This window comes from Mastacembelus armatus, chromosome 12 (assembly GCF_900324485.2).
Source record: "Mastacembelus armatus chromosome 12, fMasArm1.2, whole genome shotgun sequence".
In the NCBI taxonomy this organism is placed as follows: Eukaryota; Metazoa; Chordata; class Actinopteri; order Synbranchiformes; family Mastacembelidae; genus Mastacembelus; species Mastacembelus armatus.
In genome coordinates this window covers 3885609-3912001 of record NC_046644.1, presented here as the reverse complement: position 1 = coordinate 3912001, position 26393 = coordinate 3885609, and the positions used below count along the sequence as shown (strand labels likewise).

Genomic DNA, 26393 nt, shown 5'->3' with positions numbered 1-26393 from the left:
TAGGGAAAAAAGATTTCAGCTCTGAAGCGGGCACTGCCCTTCCAACCAGCATGAGTCCATCTGAAGGTTAAGTGTATTTTACCGTTTTAAGACACAGACTGCGATGGCTGGAAAAACAATGCTTCAATTAGACAGTATGGGAGGAGGGTCTGGTGGGATCTTGGTGGTGTCCGCATTAGACAAACAAACTGGATACAAGTTTGAAGAAGGAGACTAAACAGAACCAACCTGCAGCTTTTAGTCCTTCATTCCCTCATTCAGCACTCCCTACAATATATAATGCACACTCAAAAGTGTACAGTAAATTCAGATTTCAGACACTCACAAATCATTATTTTGTGCCACTAATGGCTCAACGGTAATTTTCTTATTCTATAAAATTCAGAACTTTGCATTGTGGGTTTGTCAGCATTGAACAGCCCCTGGACCCTATGCCTTTTACATTCCATTGTGAAAATTAATTGCACTATATAATGAACATATATATATACACACATAACAAAAAATCAGTATTCTTTTTAAAATTACTGGTATTTTTTCCATAGGAGTTTAAGGATTGCATATGGCTGGTTTGAGCTTATATCATGCCTCTGCAAAGTCATCTCATTACAATGGAATTACTGAGATCTGTATTCACTCATAGTGGAAAAATTAACCCCAACTCCGACCAGCTAATTTGCAGCTGCATCTTAATTTTAACTGAGCTTACTAAGTGACAGAAAGATAAGATTACTATGTAGCATTATTTCCCAATATCTACTGAAAAAAAAAAAAAAAATTACAATCCTGAGAATAAATTTCCTGAAAGAAGTTAACAACACAGGACAATGAAAACATAAAGAAGCTCAGAGAGCTATTGTATCTGACAACTTTGTGGGGTGACCACATCCTTACAGGACTTTTCAAACATGTGACAGGGTTCAGGATCAGAATCAGAATCTGTTTTATTGCCAGGTAAAGCAAAGAATACTTTACAGTACTAGGAATTTGTCACAGAATTATTTTAATTAGCCTTTAAATGAATTTGCTTATATTTATATTTACACAAATATCACCCTGTGAGATGTTAAACTGTAGAGCCAGAACAGCCACAGTTTAGGTTTGGCACTGAAAACATTTGTCCTGAAAAGAAATACATTGGCAATAAGAAAGTATTAATACGGAAAATGATTAGAATATTCTCAGCTTTTGTTAATGTAAGTTTTTTCAATGCCAGCATTACTTCTTTCAATGACAATCTTCTGATTTTCAGCCAATGCCAGTTTTTTTTTTCAGTTTTCTGTCACTATTTTGGTGTTGGTTGGTTTGGTTTGACAGAGGTCTGCTAGTGCAAGTGCGACTAGTGGCTAGTGACAAGTGTGACTGCTGCTGCTGCACAAGGTCTCATCGATGTTGTAACACAAAATGTCAGGCAGCCTCAACAATCAGAGTTGATGCACAGGGTTTGTATTTGTCGATCCTGATGCTCAAATTGCCAAAAAGCAATTTAACATTATTAAGTTGGATAAAATAAAATGCAAGAAATAAAGTAATGCAATATACAATAATTATGAAAAACTAATTGTACCATTTTATAAATTTCTTCTTCTGCTCCCTTCAGGGGTCGCCACAGTGAATCATCCGCCTCCATTTAACCCTATCCTCTGTATCCTCCTCACCCACATCAACTATCCTCATGTCCTCTTTCACTACATCCAAGAACCTCCTCTTTGGTCTTCCTCTAGGCCTCCTTCCTGGCAGCTCTAACCTCCAGCATCCTTTTACCAATGTATTCACTGTCCCTCCTCTGAACATGTCCAAACCATCTCAGTCTGGCTTCCCTGGCTTTTTCTCCAAAACATCTAACATGAGCTGTCCCTCTGATGTCCTCATTCCTGATCCTATCCATCCTCTTCACTCCCAGAAAGAACCTCAACATCTTCAGCTCTGCTACCTCCAGCTCTGCCTCCTGTCTTTTTCTCAGTGCCACTGTCTCTAAACCAGACAACATTGCTGGTCTCACCACTGTCTTGTCCACCTTTCCTTTCATTCTTGCTGACACTCTTTTGTCACACATCACACCTGACACTTTCCTCCACCTGTTCCAACCTGCTTGCACACATCTCTTCACTTCTTTTCCACACTCTCCGTTGCTCTGGACTGTTGACCCTAGGTACTTAAAATCCTCCACCTTCTTCACCTCTACTCCCTGTAACCTCACTGTTCTACTTGAGTCCCTCTCATTTACACACATGTACTCTGTTTTACTGCGGCTAACCTTCATTCCTCTCCTTTCCAGAGCAAACCTCCACCTCTCTAGATTTTCCTCCACCTGCTCCCTGCTCTCAATACAGATGACAATGTCATCTGCAAACATCATGGTCCACGGAGATTCCTGTCTAACATCATCTGTCAGCCTGTCCATCACCACAGCAAACAAGAAGGAGCTCAAAGCCAATCCTTGGTGCAGTCCCACCTCCACCTTGAACTCCCCTGTCACCCCTACAGCACACCTCACCAGTGTCTTACAGCTCTCATACATGTCCTGCACCACTCGAACATACTTCTCTGCCACTCCAGACTTCCTCATACAGGGTATCTGCAGGTTTCTAAGAGCTAGATTTAAGACTTTTTAAGACCTTTTTAATACCACACAATGAAATTTAAGACCAATTTTGTAGAAATAAAATAAAACATCCCACAATACAACCAATTACCATAACACACTGTTTATTGATATAAACTGTTTACACACCGTTTGATTTATTGAGTAAAACAAAAATAAAATGCCAGGTGTTTTCCGACAGGCTTCCGCAGCCGCTTTGACTTATTCACACCGCATGTGGGTCTCCAAAGCTTTCATACCCATTGTTCCGAGTTTTACATTTTTTTGCACAGCCTGCACCGGACCTCGAACACGTTGCCACTAACTGGACTTAACCACGGCGCAAAATTAGGGTAACCAATTGTCATTAAATTTACATTTACCCATGGCAAAAGACTAATGCTGAAACTTTCCGCAGTTCACGCAGCTGCCGGAAAGCATGTGTAAACTCCCCTCAAACACGTATTTTAGTTGGTTCAGCCTATTTCGTTCTGCGTAACAAATACGCAAAAGGCTTTCAAATAAAATCTTCTTTATGGGGTCGGTTAGATTTCATTTTAAGACCTTTGAAATGCGAATTTAAGACATTTTAATGCTAATTAAGGCCTTAGTTTTATAATATGGAATTTAAGACTTTTTAAGGATCCGCGGACACCCTGTCATACAAAACCACAGCTCCTCTCTCGGCACCCTGCCATACGCTTTTTCTAAATCTACAGACACAATGCAGCTCCTTCTGGCCTTCTCTGTACTTCTCCATCAGCATTCTCAAAGCAAATATAGGATCCGTGGTTCTCATTCTTGGCATGAAACCATACTGCTGCTCACAAATGCTCTCTTCTGACCTCAGCCTAGTGTGACTCATCAGCTTTATTCCTCTGTAGTTTCCACAACTCTGCACGTCTCCCTTGTTCTTAAAGATGGGCACCAGTACACTTCTCCTCCATTCCTCAGGCATCCTCTCACTCTCCAAGATCTTGTTAAGTAGCCCAGTCAAAAACTCTACTGCCACCTCTCCTAAACACTTCCATACCTCCACAGGTATGTCATCCAGACCAACTGCCTTTCCACTCTTCATCCTCTTCAATGCCTTCCTCACTTCATCCTTACTGATCTTTGCTAGTTCCTGCTCCACAACAGTCACCTCTTCTACTCTGTGCTCTCTAACATTTTCCTCATTCATCAACTCTTCAAAGTATTCCTTCCATCTTTCCATCACACTTGTGGCACCAATCACCACTCTCTCACCACTAGGGATACCCTGAATCACCTCATCCATCTCCCTCCAGAGTTTCTCCTTTTCTTCTAACTCACATCCTACCTGTGGGGCATAATCACTGACAACATTCAACATCACACCTTCAACTTCCAGCTTCAGACTCATCACCCTATCTGACACTCTCTTCACCTCCAGAACATTCCTAGCAAACTCCTCCATCAGGATAACTCCTACTCCATTCCTCTTTCCATCCACACCATGATAAAACAGCTTGAACCCTGCTCCTAATCTATAGGCCTTGCTACCTTTCCACCTGGTCTCCTGATCACACAAGAGATCCACCTTCTTTCTCTCCATCATATCAACCAACTCTCTAGTTTTCCCTGACAAAGTCCCTACATTCAAACTCCCTACTCTAAGTCCTACACTCCTGCCCTTCTGCCCTTCCTCTTCTCTCTTTGCCTATGAACACGCCTTCCTCCTCTCCTTCTTCGACCAACAGTAGTCCAATTTCCACTGGCACCCTGTAGGTCAACAGCACCAGTGGCGGTCGTTGTTAACCCGGGCTGCAACCGATCTTGTATGGAAATCATATTTTATTCCCATGTTTGATTTGGCTGAAATTTTACACCGGATGCCCTTCTTGACACAATCCTCGCATTTACCTGGACTTAGGACCAGTACATGAGGACAGTGGATTGCCCCCATGTTGTTGCATTGTACCATTTTATAAATCCGTTTATTGTAATTTACCATAATTTTCACAAAGGGGTATTTTTATTTTTGTCACTAATATAATTATCAAATTCTTTTTTTAAATTACAGTAGTAATGGAGGACAGATGGAGTACCAACATATGCAGGAGGACTTTGATACAGGAAAAAATACCTTCAATCACATGTTCTCCTTTCCTTGTTATAATTAAGACTGCATGAAGGCACAAATTGGCAGTACTGAAAGCCTAAGGACTTACGTTTTATGATTACATTATCAATTTTGTTAGCATTGCAGTTTAATTTATGATGTGACAGGTTTTTAATACAGCCAGTATTTTTGGCAGTCTGTGTTTGTCACTTTCATGCTATTGATGGAGCAGTCGGGGAAATGGGTCTGGATGTTAATGCAGAGACAATAGACGGCCACTGTCACAAAACTTCTTCATAAAGGAGGAATTATTTTTAATTAAACCTGATGTGTCTTTGTCACACTCTCCTTTTGTGCAAAGATGAATGAAAGCCATCTGACAGAATTAGATTTCAACACCACCAAATGAAAAGAATCACAACCTTGACTGAGAGGGAAAGAAAACGATCTTCCTATCAGACAGTAAAAAACAAAAGAGAGGTGGGAGGCAGACAGGAACTACGGAGGTTGATGATGAATAAAAATCTAATATCTTACAGAACAACTACAGTGTTTATATAAATCCAAAGGACTTTAATCAGGGGAATAAAATACCTAGATAACAGTTCAGTTTTATAGTGATAACTGCATTAACGTTCTGGGGTCTAAGGGTGTTTTGGGGCCCTGGTCAAGTTTTGACATGCCCTGACATTTGTGCTTTTCCCAGTTGCTTTTAAACATATTAATGGCTAAAGTCTGATAACACTGTAATCAGCACAAACTGGGCTACAATAATATGTGAGCAGCAAGTTTATACATGATTGTGTTTTTGAGAAAACAGTGTTTATGCATGGTTAGTGAAAAACTACAATTTTTTAGTCTAGTGTGTCTAGTCCATAAAACACATACAGAACATTGGTTCACAAGACTTTTGAGAAATGCATCTTGTAGCCAAAAGTGTTTGTGTCAAATGATGTGAAAGTCATCTTGTTCACTCATTTGCATTTCTTGTGGGTGACCAACTAAATTTAGTTGAGCAAATGACAACATGTGCAATCCAGTGTAGATCAGCCTATTTAAATGAGAATTTTGCACGTTTTAATGTTTTCCACCATGGACAGTTTGAGCAGGTGACGGGAATAGCTGGGTACGAACCCTTGAAGCCAACTGCAGAACAAGTCATGCTCTCAAAAAGCCAACATTTTTTTTCCTGAAAATATGTCATTTATTGCCAGTCAGTCAATCAACAGTCTTGACTTTCTGTCAAGCAGCCAATCAGATTGCAGTTAAGTCAGTTAGTAAACAACAAACCAACCAGTAATTTATACAAACACCCAGAAAACCAGTAAGTCATTTCCATCTGTCATTGCGACTCCCCATCATGGTCAGTACAAAAGAAAGCTGCCAGTCTGTAACACACACAAGCCGAAGGCCAGTGCTCTATCTTTGTGACACATTCATAACCCCTGATACACGGACAATCACATACACACTGCCCATCCCCCTTTCACATCCCCACTGCCTATTCAACCATAATTCAGGTGTGTACATGTGAGAAAACAACTGCTATACTGGAATCAGATACTTGCAGGATTGGAGAGGAGGGGAGATACTAGGCGATGAAAGTCTGGAATTTTCTACCACACTACATTATACCATACTGTGCTGTACTGTATTATTACTATACCAGGTTTTCCATTTATTTATTTTTAAATAATTCTCTGGTTAATGATTTGAGACTGATTTATGAGACTGAGGTGACATTCAGATTCTACCTACATGTATTAGATACTGCTGTTTCTGCACCAAAACCACCAAAAATGCATTCCTATACATTTATGACACTTGAACAATAACCTCCCTCTGGCTTTCCGTAATATAATATCCCCATACACCAGCTGGGTCCCTCACTGTGTTAAACAATAAAGAGACAATCACCAGAAACTATAAGAGCCTTCAGAGTCACAGCTCTGAAAATTTCTCTCTCCATAAGTTCAATCTGTTGTGAGGACATATGTGATCTGACCCAAACAACCTCCAGGCTCTGATATTAGATTAGCAGGGGAGCCTAGTGTTTCAGCTAACCAAATCACAACTGGGCTAATTACACATAGAAGTGAGGGTCAGTTTGACCTTTGAACTATGACTTCTCTCTGTGCTGCTCTGGATCCCTCACAATGTTTCAGAGAAGGAAGAAGAAAGGGTGAAAGGTAAGAAGAAAAAGGGAGAGAGAGAGAGAAATGTGAAAAAAAAAAAAGTCTGGGATTGTGAATCCTGAAGGAGACCAAATGCAGAGGGAAGATGTGTATATACAGTGGGTACAGAAAGTATTCAGACCCCTTTACATTTTTCACTCTTTGTGTCATTGCAGCCATTTGCCAAAATCAAAAAAGTTCATTTTATTTCTCATTAATGTACACTCAGCACCCCATCTTGACAGAAAAAAACAGAAATGTAGAAATTTTTGCAAATTTATTAAAAAAGAAATACTGAAATATCACATGGTCATAAGTATTCAGATCCTGTGCTCAGTATTGAGTAGAAGCACCCTTTTGAGCTAGTACAGCCATGAGTCTTCTTGGGAATGATGCAACAAGTTTTTCACACCTGGATTTGGGGATCCTCTGCCATTCTTCCTTGCAGATCCTCTCCAGTTCTGTCAGGTTGGATGGTGAACGTTGGTGGACAGCCATTTTCAGGTCTCTCCAGAGATGCTCAATTGGGTTTAGGTCAGGGCTCTGGCTGGGCCAGTCAAGAACGGTCAGAGTTGTTCCGAAGCCACTCCTTTGTTATTTTAGCTGTGTGCTTAGGGTCATTGTCCTGTTGAAAGGTGAACCTTCGGCCCAGTCTGAGGTCCTGAGCACTATGGAAGAGATTTTCTTCCAGGATATCTCTGTACTTGGCTGCATTCATCTTTCCTTCAATTGCAACCAGTCGTCCTGTCCCTGCAGCTGAAAAACACCCCCACAACATGATGCTCCCACCACCATGTTTCACTGTAGGGATTGTATTGGTCAGGTGATGAGCAGTGCCTGGTTTTCTCCACACATACTGCTTAGAATTAACACCAAAAAGTTCAATCTTGGTCTCATCAGACCAGAGAATCTTATTTCTCATAGTCTGGGAGTCCTTCATGTGGTTTTTGGCAAACTCTATGCCGGCTTTCATGTGTCTTGCACTGAGGAGAGGCTTCCGTCGGGCCACTCTGCCATAAAGCCCCGACTGGTGGAGGGCTGCAGTGATAGTGGACTTTGTGGAACTTTCTCCCATCTCCCTACGGCATCTCTGGAGCTCAGCCACAGTGATCTTTGGGTTCTTCTTTACCTCTCTCACCAAGGCTCTTCTCCCACGATTGCTCAGTTTGGCTGGACGGCCAGGTCTAGGAAGAGTTCTGGTCGTCCCAAACTTTTTCCATTTGAGGATTATGGAGGCCACTGTGCTCTTAGGAACCTTGAGTGCTGCAGAAATTCTTTTGTAACCTTGGCCAGATCTGTGCCTTGCCACAGTTCTGTCTCTGAGCTCCTTGGGCAGTTCTTTCGACCTCATGATTCTCATTTGCTCTGACATACACTGTGAGCTGTAAGGTCTTATATAGACAGGTGTGTGCCTTTCCTAATCAAGTCCAATCAGTTTAATTAAACACAGCTGGACTCCAATGAAGGAGCAGAACCATCTCAAGGAGGATCAGAAGAAATGGACAGCATGTGAGTTAAATATGAGTGTCACTGCAAAGGGTCTGAATACTTATGACCACGTGATATTTCAGTATTTCTTTTTAAATAAATTTGCAAAAATTTCTACATTTCTGTTTTTTTCTGTCAAGATGGGGTGCTGAGTGTACATTAATGAGAAATAAAAACTTTTTTGATTTTGGCAAATGGCTGCAATGACACAAAGAGTGAAAAATTTAAAGGGGTCTGAATACTTTCCATACACACTGTATGTGTGTCTGTGTCAGAACAGGTGATGGGTTTGTATCCTACCAGGGACCTTTTACCTCTCCGAGGTCACTCCTCCATCAGAGGCAGTGGCAGAGGCAGAGTTAGTGGAGACAGTCTTTCCTCTTGCATAGAACCACATTACTGCTGTGCACTGATCATATTTTGATCATATTTTTGCTGAACTGAAGTACAGGGCAGTTACTAGTGTTATTATTGCCTGAACAACAGCGAAAGAAAGTATTACCAACAACAAAAACCCCTGAGGACATTCAGCTGACAATACAAAGTAGCCAATCTTTACATGTGAGAAATGTCCTTTATGTGTACATCATTCAGTGCGTTGCTCATGTCTAAACAAGACAAGGTGCTGTCATCCAGGAAATATCCAGTTGAGCTAAATAGTAAAAGCTCAAATTGCAAACTTTTTTAAGAATACTATTAAGATTGTTTACTTGCATTTAACAGACATTTTATGTCTTGAAAAATATGAAGTTTTGTAATGAACATTAAACATGAGTGGTTTGCGTTTGCTGTTTTTTAAAAATTACTTCATGAACATTATGTATGCCAACATATGCCAACATATGCCAACAAGTATGCCAACATTTGAGTCGGCAGTTTTATCACATTATTGTTTAATTCCATATACTGTATACATCATTAATTCATATATATTCATTTTACTTTTTATGAGATGCTTTGGCAACACGTTTTTCCATCAAAAATGTCATACCAACAGAGATTTAATGCACTGAAGGGAAGTGGTTGTGAGAAACAGACGGAGAGAGCTGTGGATACTAATGACATCCCCTGACACTGTTATGTACATAATTAGACAAGCACAGATGCATATACTTTTGTGCATGTGTGTATGAGAGCTCTGGTCTAGGAAGCTGCGACACCGAGCGACAACTGTTGTCACCTGCACATCCGGTTCTGCTGGAGGTTTTTTTCTTCCGTTAAAGGGAGTTTTTTCCTCTCCACTGTCGCCAAGTGCTTGCTCATAAGGGATTTGTTGGGTTTTTAGTTTTAGTTTTTGTAAAGTGCCTTGAGATGATTTGTATTGTGATTTGGCGCTATACAAATAAAATTGAATTGAATTGAATTGAATCCTGAACTCTTCCTGTGTATGTGTGTGACAGGACAGACTGAAATGGTGAGTCTATCTCTGTGGTAACAGCCTGCTGCCAAGTTATTCTATGGCCAGTCTCTTATCCTTTCTCTTCTCTCTAGATAGGATGACTATGGTGAACACTGACCTCTTGAATGTACACACAACATGTAAGTGTTGTGCTGTATTGTCAATACCTGATGCGCGCCACTGTTGGTAATAGCATGTAAGTATGTGTTTCTGTGCCTCTACCTTGATGTTTTTATTAGGTCATTTACTGTCTTGTTTATAAAATATTAGAATATAGTGAAAAATGCTCATCACAAATGCTGAGAGAACAAGGGAACTTCTTTTGTGCAACTAATTAGACCAAAGCTATTTAATTTACATAAATGAGAAAAACAAATCCTTATATTTGAGACAATTCTGATAACTGATAAATTATTATTATATATAATGATCAATCAAGATAAGATCAGAGAAAATCAGATAAGCTATAAAGATATATGTCTTGCTTTTTCCAATGTGAAGATCTGCTGAATTTTCCCATTTCCCAAAAATACATTATAAAAACTGTGGAACTCAGGAGCTTTAAAAGAACATGGCACAACAGACACAGAAACATAATTACATGCTATCTTAATGTACAATGTAATGAGAGACAGAAAAGTTTTAAAACCTGATGTGTTTTTCCTCCACGTCAGGGAAGATTCAGTCTGTGTTCTGTGTTTCAGACATCTACTAAAAGATTTAATGCTGCAGGGACTGAATGAAATAACACTGTCAATAGGAGAAAAATGAGCTGTGAGAAATGATAAATTGTCAGAGACATCTGTGATATTGACTGGTCTGAGTAAAGAATGCAGGGAGGTGGAAGGAAAGTGGGCAAAGGAGGCCGTACATTAAAGTCATTTTTTTGTACATTTTCAGAAATCATCATGTTATTGAAGAAATATAAATTTCCCTTTAGACAAATGTGTCAGACAAATTCTAATTCTTTAAAATGACTTTTGTATTAACATATATTAACATATATTAACTATTATTAATGATGTGATTATCAGATACTGCAGGAGAAACTATAGTAGTGAGGCAGAGTCAGCATCCATGCCCTGCTTCCTGTCAGAGACTCTCATTAGGGCCTGAGTACAGGAGGTGTGAAGTCCTATTGTTTCTGTAAGGACTATTATTATTATTATTATTATTATTATTATTATTATTTCCCCGCTAATGCAACCACAAGGTGGCACAATCCAGTGTCAGGAAGGGCATCCGACGTAAAATTTCAGCCAAATCAAACATGCAAATCACAAATATGACTTCCATACCGGATCGATTGCGGCCCGGGTTAACAAATTGGACTACTGTTGGTCGAAGAAGGAGAGGAGGAAGGTGTGTTCATAGGTAAAGAGAGAAGAGAAAGGGCAGGAGTGTAGGACTTAGAGTAGGGACTTTGTCAGGGAAAACTAGAAAGTTGGCTGATATGATGGAAGAGAAAAAAGGTGGATATCTTGTGTGTTCAGGAGACCAGGTAGAAAGGTAGGATGTTGGTGTATAGGATGACTCTGGTGGTGAGGAAGATGAAGGGGACAAGGGCAGAGCAGGGGACCAAGAGGACCTGTTAAGAGGAAAAGGTTAGCTAAGAAGAAGTGGGACACAGAGGACAGAAGAGAACAGACAGGAGTACAGGGAGATGCAGCGTAAAGTGAAGGTAGAGGTGGCAAAGGCCAAACAAAGGGCGTATGAGGATTTGTATGATAGGTTGGACACTAAGGAGGGAGAGGTGGATTTGTACAGGTTGGCAAGGCAGAGAGACAGAGATGGGAAGGGTGCGCAACAGGTTAGGGTGATTAAGGACAGGGATGGAAATGTGTTGACAGGTGCCACAAGTGTGATGGAAAGATGGAAGGAATACTTTGAAGTGTTGATGAATGAGGAAAATGTCAGAGAGCACAGAGTAGAAGAGGTGACTGTTGTGGAGCAGGAAGTAGCAAAGATCAGTAAGGATGAAGTGAGGAAGGCGTTGAAGAGCATGAAGAGTGGAAAGGCAGTTGGTCCTGACGACATACCTGTGGAGGTATGGAAGTGTTTAGGAGAGGTGGCAGTAGAGTTTTTGACTGGGCTACTTAACAAGATCTTGGAGAGTGAGAGGATGCCTGAGGAATGGAGGAGAAGTGTACTGGTGCCCATTTTTAAGAACAAGGGAGACATGCAGAGTTGTGGAAACTACAGAGGAATAAAGCTGATGAGTCACACAATGAAGTTATGGAAAAAGTAGTGGAGGCTAGGCTGAGGTCAGAAGTGAGCATTTGTGAGCAGCAGTATGGTTTCATGCCAAGAAAGACACCACAGATGCAAGATATGTTCTTTGTTTTTTTCTCTTTATTTTTATTATTCCACCATTTTTTGGTCGCTATCTAGTCCTGCACCTTTTGACGTAGAAATGTCATTCAAACACCGTCACGTTCAGCTCGATGAGGAGAGGGTTGCTTCTACTCTTTTCAGCGTTATCTTTTATATTTTCTGAGATATTCCAGGTTTTGTCGGAAAATTTTACCATAGAAATGAATGGGGGGAATGTTCAAATCCTCTTCAACTTTGTCCTCTTTCAGCTTAACTGTGTCAGCATACTTTCCGCTAGAAACACCATCTGACCTTTAAACGGGTCAGAAGGCATTAATCTATTAACATTACATTCAGCTTTTTGATATCTTTTACGGTTTTTCTTTAATCACAGTTTACGTTTTATGTTTTTTTTTTTAGGCTTTTTCTGAATTTTACATTGGTGTGTATGGGAGAGTGATGTCACTCCTGCTTTTGCTCTTCAGCTTTTTTCAACTTTTTTGTCTCTTTTCTTCTCTTCTTGTGTCAAATTTCAGCTATATAAACAATTTATATATCAAAGTAGTAGAGATTTTCGTCTTCTTTCAGGTAATGCTGTTCTTATTTTGATAGGACCTACAGTTTTTCCACCAGGTGGAAACCCACAGAAAGTGACGGCTCAATCTCTCATTCACTCCCATTATAAAAGAGCTCCAGGAGTTCTAGTGAAAAACACAAATGAAGGCTGTTTCTAACTCACCAGCAAACCTTCTTTTTTTGGAATACTCACAAAAAGTGGATCAGTCTCTTTGTTAAAGCCTCTTGGCACTGTTGGTGAAAGAATTATTTTGATATTGGTTTTTCTGTAGTCCTCAGCTTCTCTATTCTGCATGTGTAAAGTGCTGTGTCACTGTCACTCTCCCTCCCTCTCTGGGCTTAGGTCACCACAGCAACAGCTCACAAAGCAATAGCAGAGACCACAGCTGTCTGTGGTTGGTAATTAGACTGACTGGCTGCCTAATGTCCACTGCTGTTACACATGGGGACCATTCTCAGTTATTTAGAGCAAGTGACTCTGTGGCTGTTTTAAATGTCAGCCATGGTGTCGCCTCCCAGCAGGCCATGTTTGGACTTTCACAATAAAAGTCTACAGTCATTAAAAGGAAGATATTACATTTCTGTAAAGTATAAAGAACATTCAAATTAAGGTCCTGATTCTAGTAAAAGGTCCCAAGAGTCTCCTGCAGCACTTTGTCTTTTCAAAATAAAAGCCCTGAAATAGCATTTTCTCAACAGAAAAGCCCTGAAACAGCAACTCAATATTAACCCTCTGGGGTCGACGCACGCGCCTGCGCGTTTTGACGCATCTTTTCCTGATAAGGCCGAAACAAACTTAAATTACTCCGTCAATTCTGTATATCATTCAAATCTGTAAAGGGTCTACTTTTAGTGGTATACCATCATAATAACAACAAAACGTTGTGCTTTTTTTAAATAAAGAAAGCCGACAGGGTGCGCTCTCGGACTTTTCTGTCTCTGCCATTTCTCTTCACAGACGCGTAAATAAAACAACCAGAATCTCAGCGAATACTTGACTCATAAAAATAAGAATTATATGGCTAGAAAGCTTGAAATGTTTTCTTTTAAGTGAAACAATTCAAGTCGAAAACAAATCATCACTTTTTATTTAATCCGTATGAACGTAAGAAGAAGTCCGTTTTTTCCTGTCTCACCTCATTACAGGTAATGTGGTCCCGCCTTGTACACTGTCCACTGTTCACATGTAAATAAGCTCAGGTGAACCAGATAAATATGTGCACACCCCTGAGAAATGACATAAAACATCAAACTTCATCATAGAATTTACTCACTTTTTCTGCGCATTTGGATGATGGCGCGTCATGGACATGAAGAAGCGCTTCTTGTATTCCACACAGAGACAAATAGTTTAGCTTGTCCTCAGAGTAAAAACACTGATTTTAACTCAAATGAGGATCGTTTGGCTCCTCATTGTTTTGTATTGTGCTGCACTAATCTGTCCCATCTACATTGACTGAAAGGCTCATTATGCGCGTCTTTGTCTGGTCGTTCAGTGCGTCTTTTGTGTTCTCAGGTAAATCACATGACTATTCATCCTCAGACACACCCTCTTGCATATGGCCTTTCTGGACAAAAAGTGTCTTAGAAAATTTAAATCGGTGTATTGTTTACTGTGAATGTGTGAACAAGATGACATTCACAGCACTCTGAAGTACACACTTTAGCCTACAACATGCAGGTCTCCAAAGTCTTGTGAACCAATGTTCTGTTTGTGTTTTATGGTCTTATTTCAGTGAGTAAAAAATTGTAGTTTTTCACTAACCATGCCTAAACACTTTTTTCTCAAAAACACAATAATGTATAAACTTGCTGCTCACATATTATTGTAGCCAATTTTGTGCTGATTACAGTGTTATTAGACTTCAGACATTAATATGTTTAAAAGACACTGAAAAAAGCACAAATGTCAGGACATGTCAAAATTTGTCCATGCCCCAAAAACCCTCAGACCCCAGAGGGTTAAGCGGCAACAATGAACAGAATGGCATCATGTTGGGAGTGAGTCAGGAGGCAAAGTCTCACTGCCACTCTTTTCTCATTGCTGTTTGACTCACAAGTCATTCCCAATGGACCCATTTAACACCCAACTCATTGACGACCGCTTATTAGCTCCTCAATACCAGCGGCACCAACTTCATTCAATTCCCGTTCTACTCATGCCCTGTCCCCGCCCAATCAGATCCATTCCCCTCAACTGCCGGTTAAACCCTGTCCAACTGCCGACTAATGCAGTCTGTATTGTATAAAGCCGACCACTGCTGTTTATTCCGATTTTGACTTCCGACCAAACAACACGTCCAAGTTCCCATCAACCGTTTGTTATCACGAGATGCCTCCCCGTGCAAAGGCCACAAGAGGCATAGGCAAGTGTAAGAGAGGTGGTGCAGGCGCCTGCATCACCATCTTCTAGTGTTGGCGGACACACCAATGTTCCACACGCTGTTGATGTTCAAGAACCCTTATAAGGGCCAGAGGGATAGCTATATAAAAAAGCAATAGCAGTCTGCTGTTGGAGAAGGCCTTTCTCCAAAAGCAAAGCAATGGAAACTGAATAGAGCTCAATTCATATTGCGCACGAGACAATGATAGACAAATAACTGTTGAACAGCAGAGAGCGGCTGCTTTCATGAGAAAAGAGCTTAATCGGGGTACACGTAAATACAGCGGGTATGCCCCGTGAGTTGGTCATCAGCAGTATATCTACAGTGTAAGTAGGACAGCAATGGAGTGAAACTGAACAGCTAAAAATGGGACCTAGACGTGAACTGAGCAGCAAATGACTCTGGGTTTAAGTGTATATGTATTGTAAGTGAATAACGGATAAAATAACGGGTTAAACCAGAAGAGGTTCCACAGGTCAATGGGGAGAGGATCCTCATTAAGTTTATATCACAAACCCTCTTTGAAATGTACACAGAATCTTTTAAGGTAAAATATGAACATAAGGAGTCTTTTTTGATTAATTCATTAATTTTCTATCTTTGAAGAAATGCTGAACCACTTGAGTATACAATATTCGCTCCTGGGATTGTACCTAGTAATTCCTCTATTCTACCAAGGGAAGCAGTGGTAGGGGGCAGTGTGCGAGGGTCTCATTTCCATATAACTATATATTTATGACTTGTAGAATTCGTAATCAAAGATAAAGATGTTCTCAGGTATTTATTTAAGTTATTCGAAGAAAAACAACATATATAAGCAGAGTATTTTATATGCCTTACAATTTCTAGAGGGGATATTTAATATTTGTGCTTTGACTTGTGATTTTGGATTTTAAGCACATTTCTAGGTCCTGGAGTGGAAGATGCTGTGCAAGACTTGCTTGCAGAGAACACAGGTGTGGATGATACTGTCCACATCTGGAAGAACCTGCAAATTATGTGAGGATTATGTTCTTTGATTTTTCAAGTGCATTCAATATCATCCGACCACTCATCCTCAGAGACAAGCTCAAAGGGATGGGGGTGGACCCCTCTGTTTTTTTCCTGGATCACAGATTACCTGACGGAAGGCCACAGCTTATCAGGCTGGGGAACTGCATCTCTGGTGAAGTTCTAAGCAGCACAGGGGCTCCACAGGGGACTGTTTTAGCTCCATTCCTATACACACTGTACACAGCAGCCTACACGTACAACTGTGTTGCCACAACCAGAAGTATTCTGATGACACTGTGATTGTTGCATGCATCAGGAATGGACAGGACGAGGAGTACAAAGGTGTGATGAAATCCTTCAGTGACTGGAGTCACAAAAACTGCCTCCTTTTAAACACTTCTAAAACCAAGGAGGTGGTAGTGGTCTTTTGAAGGTCTAAATCCCCTCTTCATCCAGTCAACATCTGTGGTGCGGACAATGAAGTGGTACCAGCCTACAAATATCTAAGCATGCACCTGGACAGTAAGTTGAACTGATCACTGAACACAGATGTACAGTATAAAAAAGGTCATAGATGTCTTTTCTTCTTAAGATGGCTTAGGTCCTTTGATGTCTGCAGGAAGATGCTGCACATGTTTTACCAAACTATGGTAGCAAATGTGCTGTTTTTTGCTGCAGTCTGCTGGAAAGGCAGCATAAAGCAGAAGGATGCAAGACGGTTGGACAAACTGGTGCAAAAAACATAGAGGCCATCATGGAATACACTGACAATCAACTTCACAACATCCTGATGGACCAGAGAAGGAGCTGCAGTGGACAACACACCTTACTGTGCTGCAGGACTGAACGATACAGGAGATCCTTCATCCCCACTGCGATCATACAACACCTTAGTCAGTGGCAGATGACTGACTACTCTCACTACTGACTTACTAATTAACTACAAGACAACCTGAATTTCCCTTCGGGTATGAATTAAGTTTATCTTATGTTTCTGTAATGTGTGTGTTGACGCTAAAGGCCACTGTACAAAATGACTTGCGGTTTTTGCACAGCATAGCAACAACTCAGACTTTTTTAAAAGTCTTGTATTTTGAAAGTCTTGTATTCTGCACTAGACAGAAACAAAAGTAATTTCTCACAGCTCATTTTTCTGTCTAGGACTGAAAAGGGAGACTCTACACTGCTAGTCAATGCAAAGACACAAACAGCAGTAAGAGCCTTGAGCTTTGCAGTACTCTGACATTTTCTTTGACACTCCCTAAACATGCATATAGTACATCTATTTCCCATGCAAACGCCTGGTCTTTAGTACACACACCTTTCTTTGCAGAGCACCTCCATCAAGACTAGATGATATATCAGATTTTAAAGAATTGATCCTAATGTTTTAATACCTTATTTGTGTCACTACCTGCTGTGATGTCATCATCAGTGATGTCCATTTCTTCTTCTGGAGCCTTGGTTTCTATTGGTTGAACCTCAGGAAGGGGCGCAGCTGGAGGCGTGGGTTCTGTAGTCCCAGCTGAGGAGAGATATTGAAGAAAACTTTAGCTAATATTATTCATGTTTTGTCACATGAAACTGCTCAGCCTCTAGGGTAATGATACGTGTGTATGTGTTGTTAGGTAGCTAATCACGCTAAATTTCTGTTCTAGTCCTTATTATCAGACTTACTGTCCTGGTAGTTAATAACAGTTTATTGGGCATCCTTGATACATAGACAATAAATGGAAACACACACACATGCTCATTTTATATTTAGTGCTTTCATTTAGCCCTTATCTCTCCATTGCCAATTAACTGTGGCTTTTCATTAGTGGTTAGGGCTAATGAATGATGCTGCGCTAATGAATGAAGTGAATAAAGCTGATGTGGAAAACAGCCTAATTAATGACATGCACACAAGTTGCCACACACACATCATCATTACTTTGTGAAATAAAATTGTTAAGTGAAAGAAGCAAATTTCAGTAATTACGTACTTTGGCTAAAAAAAAATTAAGTGAAAAGCCATCAATAAAAACACAAAAATCCTGAGTTAACAGGGCTAGTCTAAGTTCAGTACAAAAAAAAAAACACTGTAATTACACTGTGTAATTGCACTGATTAATCCTGGTTCATGTTTCAATTAACCTGCTCTCACACACACTGTTGTGAACTTAACACAATGTCTTGGTACAGCTTCATACCACTTACGTACACACACAAGCATATACAATCACAAATGCACACAGAGAAGGCCAACACACCCCGGTTGCTGTTTATCCATCTTAAAGTGATAAAAACCTAATAAACGCTGCTTTGCTGTAATTGGATAAAAAGACAGACTGATGTTTCTGTATAAATAGCTCTGTCTTTCTCAATTCAATTTTTGTTCTCATGGGCTTTACTGACATGAAACAAAACAAGGTTCACATCACAGCAGAAAAGAAATAGCACAATTAAAGTCTAAAACTCAACTTGTGCAGTTCACTGTTGTAAGGAGGATAAAAAAACACATATGCATAGGATGCATACATAATCTGTAGGTTGTGGAAGAATCCAATACACTACATAATCATTCACTATCCTGACCTCCACACCCTTATTTTATACCTGGCAGACTATTTCCTCCATTTAGAACAAATGTTGGCACTGAAAGTAAATAGTGTGATACTGAATAATCCAATATGAATAGTAGTAGGGATAAGCTAATGAATGAGAGAACACATTCCTCATTATTTGTGTCCAGTACTCTCCAGTACACTAATTCTGGTCTGCATGTGGTTTATTTTTCACACATTATCTTGTTGAGCCTATAAGTCATCACTCCTGGGTGAGGGAATGAGAAAAAAAGAGGGAGGTGAAGAGGGGTGGATGATGGAGAGAGGAGGGGAGAAGACAGAGGAGGCATTCTGCCCTGCTCCAAGGTCAAGCTTGTGATGTCAGCCATGACACATAGCTCCCAGCATGCCTTGTTAACCTCCAGGACCTCCTCCTCTCTTCTGCCTGTGGCTTGGTTTAATCCTCTATTCAAAGCATAAACTTTCTCCACTTTTTTAGTTTCCTTTTGTTATTATTATTTCTGAGTTTAATTCCTGCTATTTGTATTTTACTTATTTTTAATTTTCAATTTTAAGTTATTTTCAATTTTCATTTCTTGCTTCTCATTATAGTATATTTTCCTGTTTTATTATTAATAAAAGCTATAATATCTATTATTATATTTAAGACTTCACCTTAGTCCCTACATCAAAGAGAAAAAAAAAAACGGAAAAAGGGGCAACAACAGAAGCAGTAAAGGAAAAAGAAGATGGGCAGGGCAAATGGAAGAGTAAAAAAGAAGGAAGGTAGGTGGAAGAAAGAAATTAAAGAAATTCAGTTGATTAGAAATAAACCACAAAGAAACAGAGGACACAAAGAATTGAAGGTGGGGGAAAAGAAGGCAAAAGGAAAAAAGGTAGACGAAAACTGAGAACTGAAAAAAGAAAATTAACAATTGCAGGAGGAAGAGAAGAGCGTGAGAGGAGTTAAGTGAAGAAACAAGAAGGGGAGGAACAGAAGTAATGAAGAAAAAAAATGCTAAAAAGGAGAAGATGAGGTGAGAGGCTGACAAGCAGAGAATAAGAGGAGGAGAAGGCAGTTTCTTTAACAGGCAGGAGGTGGTGATCGAGGTAAAAGCAATGTAAAGAGAGAAAAAGGGGAAAATGGTGCCCACGATCCAAGAAGCACTGATGCTGAAACCAATTTAACCATTAAAATGGTGTGCGTACGTGCGTTTGTTGGGGCCAAATATACTGGTGTAATTGCTTATCCAGTAATTCCACTGTAGAATTACTGGTGTAACCCTTTGTAGCTTATTGCTATACCTTCTCCCCCAGCTCTGGATGGAGCTTACCAAATATAGTTACTGAACCCAGCTTTCCAACTACATCCTGAACTAACATATAGATATAGGATTGATATCAATAATCTGACTTCACTCTGAAAGAAATTTGACCTGCATTTTTTTTTTTGCCTTTACATAGGACAGTGGAGAGATGACAGGAAATATAGGAGGGAGAGTAAAGGAAGACAAGTGACATCAGGGACACCTGGTCTAGGAGTCGAAAGAGCATGGTTGGAACTGGTCGGGCACGCTAACCACTACACCACGCCCCCAGTTGACCTGCACTTTTAAGCCACCAATTAGACACACAGCAGTGATGATAAACATGGTGTCGACACTTTATTCCTCCCTGTCTTTCTCCCTATGGGTGCAGGTTAACAACTCCTGTTTTCTTTGTGTTAAAGCCTTTTAAACACATCCAGGATAGCTGAAAGGTCAACCTTGGTCATTGCTGTATGTGTGTGTGTGTGTGTGTGTGTGTGTGTGCGCGCGCGTGTGCGTGTGTGTGTGTGCGTGCGTGCTTTGTCTGGTCAGCCACATGCTGCAACAGTAGGACTCTCATCTGACTCACTGACATTTCCTCAGAACTAAAGGATAATGGATAAATGCAGGTGTCTTCCTTCAAACACCCACCATTCTGCAGCTGGAGAGGAGGAGCTGAGAGAAAGATACAAGGTTAATGCCAGAAATTTGAAAATAAATTCTGTAAAAACATTTATGACCTTGGCTGCTCCATTGACAAAAGAAAAACTCAGTATAGTATCAGTGGAAAAAGACGTAGTGACTCTATAATGATGTATGTAAAGCATGTAACTTAAATCATCTAGTGAAGAGGCAAAAACAAGGATCTACCAAAAACAAGGATCTACCATCACTCCACATTGATCTACTTTGGTAGAGTGATGGAGATTATAACATTTCTCAAAATGTCAGATCTTCCAGCTACACCTTTTCACCTTTTGAAGTCTGACTGGTGCTTTTTTTTTAGGGACTTTCTTGCATCTTGTTATGCACTCTTCTGCAACGGTTTAATGACCAAGACTGGAAAACTAATGACACCATATAATTATTTCATTATATTGACAGGCCAACTCCTACAATTTACAGAACAGTAATGGCATTCATAAAATTTTTTGGCCAATTTTCTCAAAATTCAGTTAAAATCTACAAACAGAACACCTGTAGAGAGACCTGAACATTAGATGGGAATTTCACAGACACTTTCCATCCAATATGCTTAAGCAGATCTGCCAGGAAGATTGGAAAAAACTGAATCCAGGTGTGCGAAGCTTGTTGATACTGACGCAAGAAGACTGGAAGCTGTAACTGCTCCCAAAGCGGCTTCTACAGAGTAGATTAAACACCTGAATACTTCAGTAAATAAATCTGTGAAGATTCTCGTTGTCCAGATGAAGTTATCTAGAAGCTGAGTCATGGCAACTGGAAATCTAGTTTTTAGGTCGAAATGTTTCACTACTCATCCAAGTAGCTTCTTCAGTGAAGGGAAAGCTGGTAGGAATCTCAAATTTATCTTTCAGGTTGGTTTTATAATTGTCAATAGAAACCAAAATAAAAGTTAATTCAGTAATATAATAACATTGCACGTATTATTCTAAATTATTGTAGTTTGTCTACGATAATCAAGTTGGGTTAAACATTTTGATACTTCCTGAGGATGGTTAGCTTCAGACCAAAAGTAGACCTGCAGCTTTTATATGATAGTACGAAGCAAAAGAGGGTCACAGTAGGGCTGGACAATAAACCGATTTTATTGGTTAACTTGAATGTGTAGTTTACATCGTCTTCTTTGAATGAAAATCGGTTTTCTCTTTAACATCCGCCAATGTTCCCCTCTGGGCTCAGCCCCTCCCCCGCGCGTTTCCCATATTAATGATACACAAACAACATGGCAGCAAGCAGGGAAGAACTCATTCCCAAGAAAGACAGTGTCATCTGTAATTTGGAATTGGTTCGGTTTTGCCGCGTCAGACACAGAACGAACAACACCCTGCTGCAAAGTGTGTGTGAAGTCTGTTGCTAGCAAAGGTAGCAGTATGACCAATTTACTGCAGTACCTCAAACAGAGGCATGCTGCCGAGTGGGAGAGATGTTGCACCCTACAAAATGAATAAGACTGCGGCAGTACAAGCACACCCACCAGGGAAACAAAAATTGATTTGAATCGTAAATCAGATTTTTTGTGAAAATAATCTGGGATTTTTTTTTTTTTTAGGCCATATCGCCCAGCCCTAGGTCACAGAGCAGAAAAGGCCAACACACTCTCTTTCACAGAATACAAATGGATTTGGGGTGAAAAATGTGAAAAATGACATATGTGGGGTTTAACAATACACAGATCCAACCTGAGGTTCAGGTTTAGAGGTCTTTTTTTGGGGATGCAACATATTACCTGAGACTCCCATGATATTCCGAGATTTCCAGGACCAGCAGGAGTCATCTTACTGTCTGTTCTAGTCCTTCTGTGCTGCACACAGATCAAATTCAATGACCTTTTAACCTTACTCTATCTCTCTCTGTTCCTTACCCCTTCATCCTCCTTTGTCCCCTGAGGTCACTGGTACATCACTCTCCCCCACCTCCCCTGCCTGCAGTACGTCTGTGGTAATAGAACACTGACGGGCGCCTGTTTCCATGGCAACCGTTCCCCTGAGAAACCCCCAGCATCCTTAGCAAGCACAGGGTGACTCCTGAACACACACACACACACACACACACACACCACTTTGGAAGGCTGTTTCTAGTAAAAGAAGGTGGAGATTCGCCTTTCTTCCCATCAGCAGGTCTAACTATAGACAGAGACAGACAGACCAGGGAATATCCAGAACTGAGACAGACCAAGAAATAGAAAAATAGAGAAAAAGAAAAAGAAATAGAAAAAAAGAAAAAGATAGTCCAATGGATCACAAGAAGGGGACACAAATTTGTTCAAGTTGATTTTGTGTTGTGCTCACTGACCATTGTTTCCCATAGTTAAAGAATGAATTGAACACTGGGAAGAGTAAGGGTGACATCTATAGCTACCTTGCTACATCCATGAAAAACTGTGATGGGAAAAATGGACACAACTATAAATGCTGCCTCAGGCAGAATCCCTTAACGACATCTATAAGATTTCACAAAGCTCCCACAGGGGACCCAAATTCCTTAATACAACAAATTTTTCTCTACATACACATTTTAGACACCTAAACAGAAATCTGGATATGTAATTGTTCTCATCAAACAACTTAAAAAACTACCATGATACTTTTTACATGTGCATGTTCCCAGTCAGCATGTTTCAAAGTATGTGAAAAGAAACTGGTCTGTGAGCAAAAGCTATGAAAAACCGGAGCCAAACACAGATTCTTGGTATCTTTCTGTCTGCAGTGCCGTGTACTTACGGGAGCTTACTGTGTCCACATACTGAGGCAGGTAGGGGGCCCACATATCAATGGTTTCCTTGCGTCCTGATTGGCCAATCCTTCGTAACTCAGCTAAAAGGAGTGCTTGTGCTGCCTCCCGCACCTAAAACAACACAGAGGATAAAGTTATGATACAAATTAGACACTGCTGTGAAGATTGCTTTGGTGAATGACTGTTTTTCATTGGGTTTTTACTATCCATCATTTTCACTTTAATAGAAATAAATAGATCTGATACATGTACTGGATGGTTAATTCTATGGAAAGGGAAAGAAAAATTTGTAGAATGCTCAGGGACATGTAGAATCTTGCAAATTATAAAAACACCGACTTGATAAAAAAGATAAACCAGGTGATATTGCATGAAGCCCTGCACATTGTGTGTGTTACCTCCAGGCAGCGATCCTGCCATCTCCTAGCCAACATCTCCAGCAGAGGAGGCCGGAACTTGTCCAAGCCCAGCAAGTCAGGGAGCATCACACAGTGCATGGCTGCTAACTGGCTCCAACCTGCACACACAGACACACAGACACTGTGAGAAAGACTACAGGGAGAGTCGAAAGATAAAATCTGTATACAAAACCAATCATGCACTCATATACATAGCCCACCGCTGCCACAATAAAAACATTTTTTTCATTTATATTATACTAAACAAAGTAATAATTTAGCTCTTCTTGGAGTATTACCAGTATTGTTGTTTCTGTTTTGTGTACAAGTGAAGATTTTGGCGGAATTAAAGGACAGTACAAGGGTCACTGTTAAAGACTAATAATCTGGGGACCAAGAATAAGCACACACTGTTATTTCAAGTCAGCAGTTACTAAAAACATCCTCCTAATGGACCAAAGTGATAAAACACCTGTAATCACAGTGAAAAGTTGAAAAAAACTGTGTTAGCACAGTTTTTTCCACTGCCTCCTTTGATTTCAGGCTGAAACAAAATGTTTACATATGACAGCAGTGAGATTCTCATGACCTTAAACATATATACTGACTTTGTACTTATACAGTACCCATAAAGACCACAATAACAACTAAACACAGAATGGGAATATTGACACTATTATTTGCAGTCTTGTTTAGAACAACAAAACATCTATTTCTGCTAACCAGACTGCTGCTAACCTGAGTATGTTTGATGGCTTTTAAACGATAAACAACAGATACAGAGCACTGCCAGGTAGACTGACAAAAGTCTGTTACACTGTATGAAGAATTCTGCTTGAAAACCAAGAAGAACTAGAACAAATGACAGTGTTACAAGTAGAAAACTTTTCAGTTGTATTAACCTGTGAGACTGAAATTTCAAAATGATTCAGTATTGCATAAATATAGCTAAAATCCCTGCCACAGCCTCAAAATCACCCACACAATTTTTTTGTTTTATGCCAAACTTGAAATTTACACCAACTTTTACAAAAAAGTGTACTTAAATTGTTACTGATACTCAACATAGACAAAGCACCTTATTCACATATATCATTTTAATATATGGTTTCCAAAGATGATGCATGTACAGTGAATGAAATACAGGAAAGAAATTCATTATAAATTTCTTTGCCAGGGACACTATATAAACTTACCTCCACCATTGAAATTTACAGGGAAAACTCAAACTGTTAAACATATTACAAATACTGCATTCAGAAAAATGCATGGAGGGTTGACTTTACTTATGATAAATCTCACACAAAATGTCCCATTTTGGCAAATATTTATTAATCTTATATTATAACAACAAATAGTGCCTCGGGTTGCCGTATTGCCACTGTCTTGCAGAAACCTTAAACCTTAAAAACTGAATTTGAATTATTAGTTCTTTAAATCTAATCAAAAACAGTTGCTTTAAAGCAAAACCACCAAAACTCTGACCACTTCTACTGTTTCCTAAATTTTACCTAAAACAGTGAAGGAAATTCATGCTGGGTACAATCTGGCAGCTTGATAGCACATGAAGCTCCTCCTATACCAATATAATGCTACAAGCCACAGCTGCAAGAACATTATATAATACTGATGATATATAGTCACAGTTCTGGAAATCTGCTTTGCTCACCGTACCTTAAAACATGGGTACATTACTCATAGAGGCATACAATTGGGACAGCTACCACTACTACTACTACCACTACCATCTACAAGTGTTGTTTTTGCTGGAAATAAGGTTTTGAGCTGTGGCTAAATAAATGATAAAATATAATACAACTAAAAAAAGAAATGTATTTAAGGGTGGCTTCTAGTGAGAGTGGAAACTTAGTTTACAACAAAGACCCAGCCAAGACAAGATAGCAGCTGCCAGAGTAATAGAAAGTCAGGCAATAAAGTAATCAAATAATAAATAATACTACCAAAAAAACAAAACAAAAAACTGCTATACTGTATTACATTATTTTTCCAACCCAATACAACTAGCTGGACCTGAAAAGAAGAAGCTGTTAATAACTACAGTATTCCTTCTGCCACTACTACTACTACTACTTCTGGCAATGCGAACAACTGTTGAGAGTATATATCACTGATATTAATAACCGTGATCAAATTTGGGCTTCTGCAGGGCAGTGTTTTGGGAAATAAACATAGTATATAAATTCAGTTGAAAAATAGGTGGGTGACAAAATTATGGGGAAAACCTAATGTGTCTTGGTAAGGTGGTGGGCAACACTGTGCAGCCAGAACAGCCTCAGTGTGCTTTGGCATTGATTCACCAGTCTTCCAAAACATATTGCCTCATTTGGTGTTAGGATTCTAGGAGTGGAGAGTGCCACATCAGTCCAAAATCTCCTACACGTGTTCAACCTAGGTTGAGATGTGGTGATTCCCATAATTTTCACCCTTTCACTCCCATCACCGCAACCCTATGGATGGGGTGATTATCATCCTGAAAGAGACCACTCTCTTTAAGACAGAAATATTTCATCACTCAGAACTACTGTGCATTGGACCTTCCCCACTAAGGGGACAAGGTGGGCCCAACCCATGGTAGCAAATTGGCCCCCATAGCAAAGCCATCAAAACCGCGTCATTGTATGGGTTCAGCTTCCAAGTATGTACCTTAATTTTTCACCCATCTGTATTTTCTACAGCTGCTATTTAACATTAC

The 26393-nt window shown here is 39.9% G+C and overlaps 1 protein-coding gene across 3 annotated transcripts in view; it reads right to left on the bottom strand.

Annotated features, from left to right (window-relative positions):
* Positions 1-26393, bottom strand: part of wdr7 (WD repeat domain 7) — a 128189-nt gene that overhangs the window by 36944 nt on the left and 64852 nt on the right. For all 3 annotated transcript variants that reach the window (XM_026297077.1, XM_026297078.1, XM_033325469.1), the window contains 3 exons: positions 23681-23799; positions 23270-23393; positions 17409-17519 (listed from right to left, as the gene is read on the bottom strand). In XM_026297077.1, coding sequence (XP_026152862.1) covers positions 17409-17519; positions 23270-23393; positions 23681-23799 — 354 coding nt within the window. The remainder of the gene's footprint in view (positions 1-17408; positions 17520-23269; positions 23394-23680; positions 23800-26393) is intronic.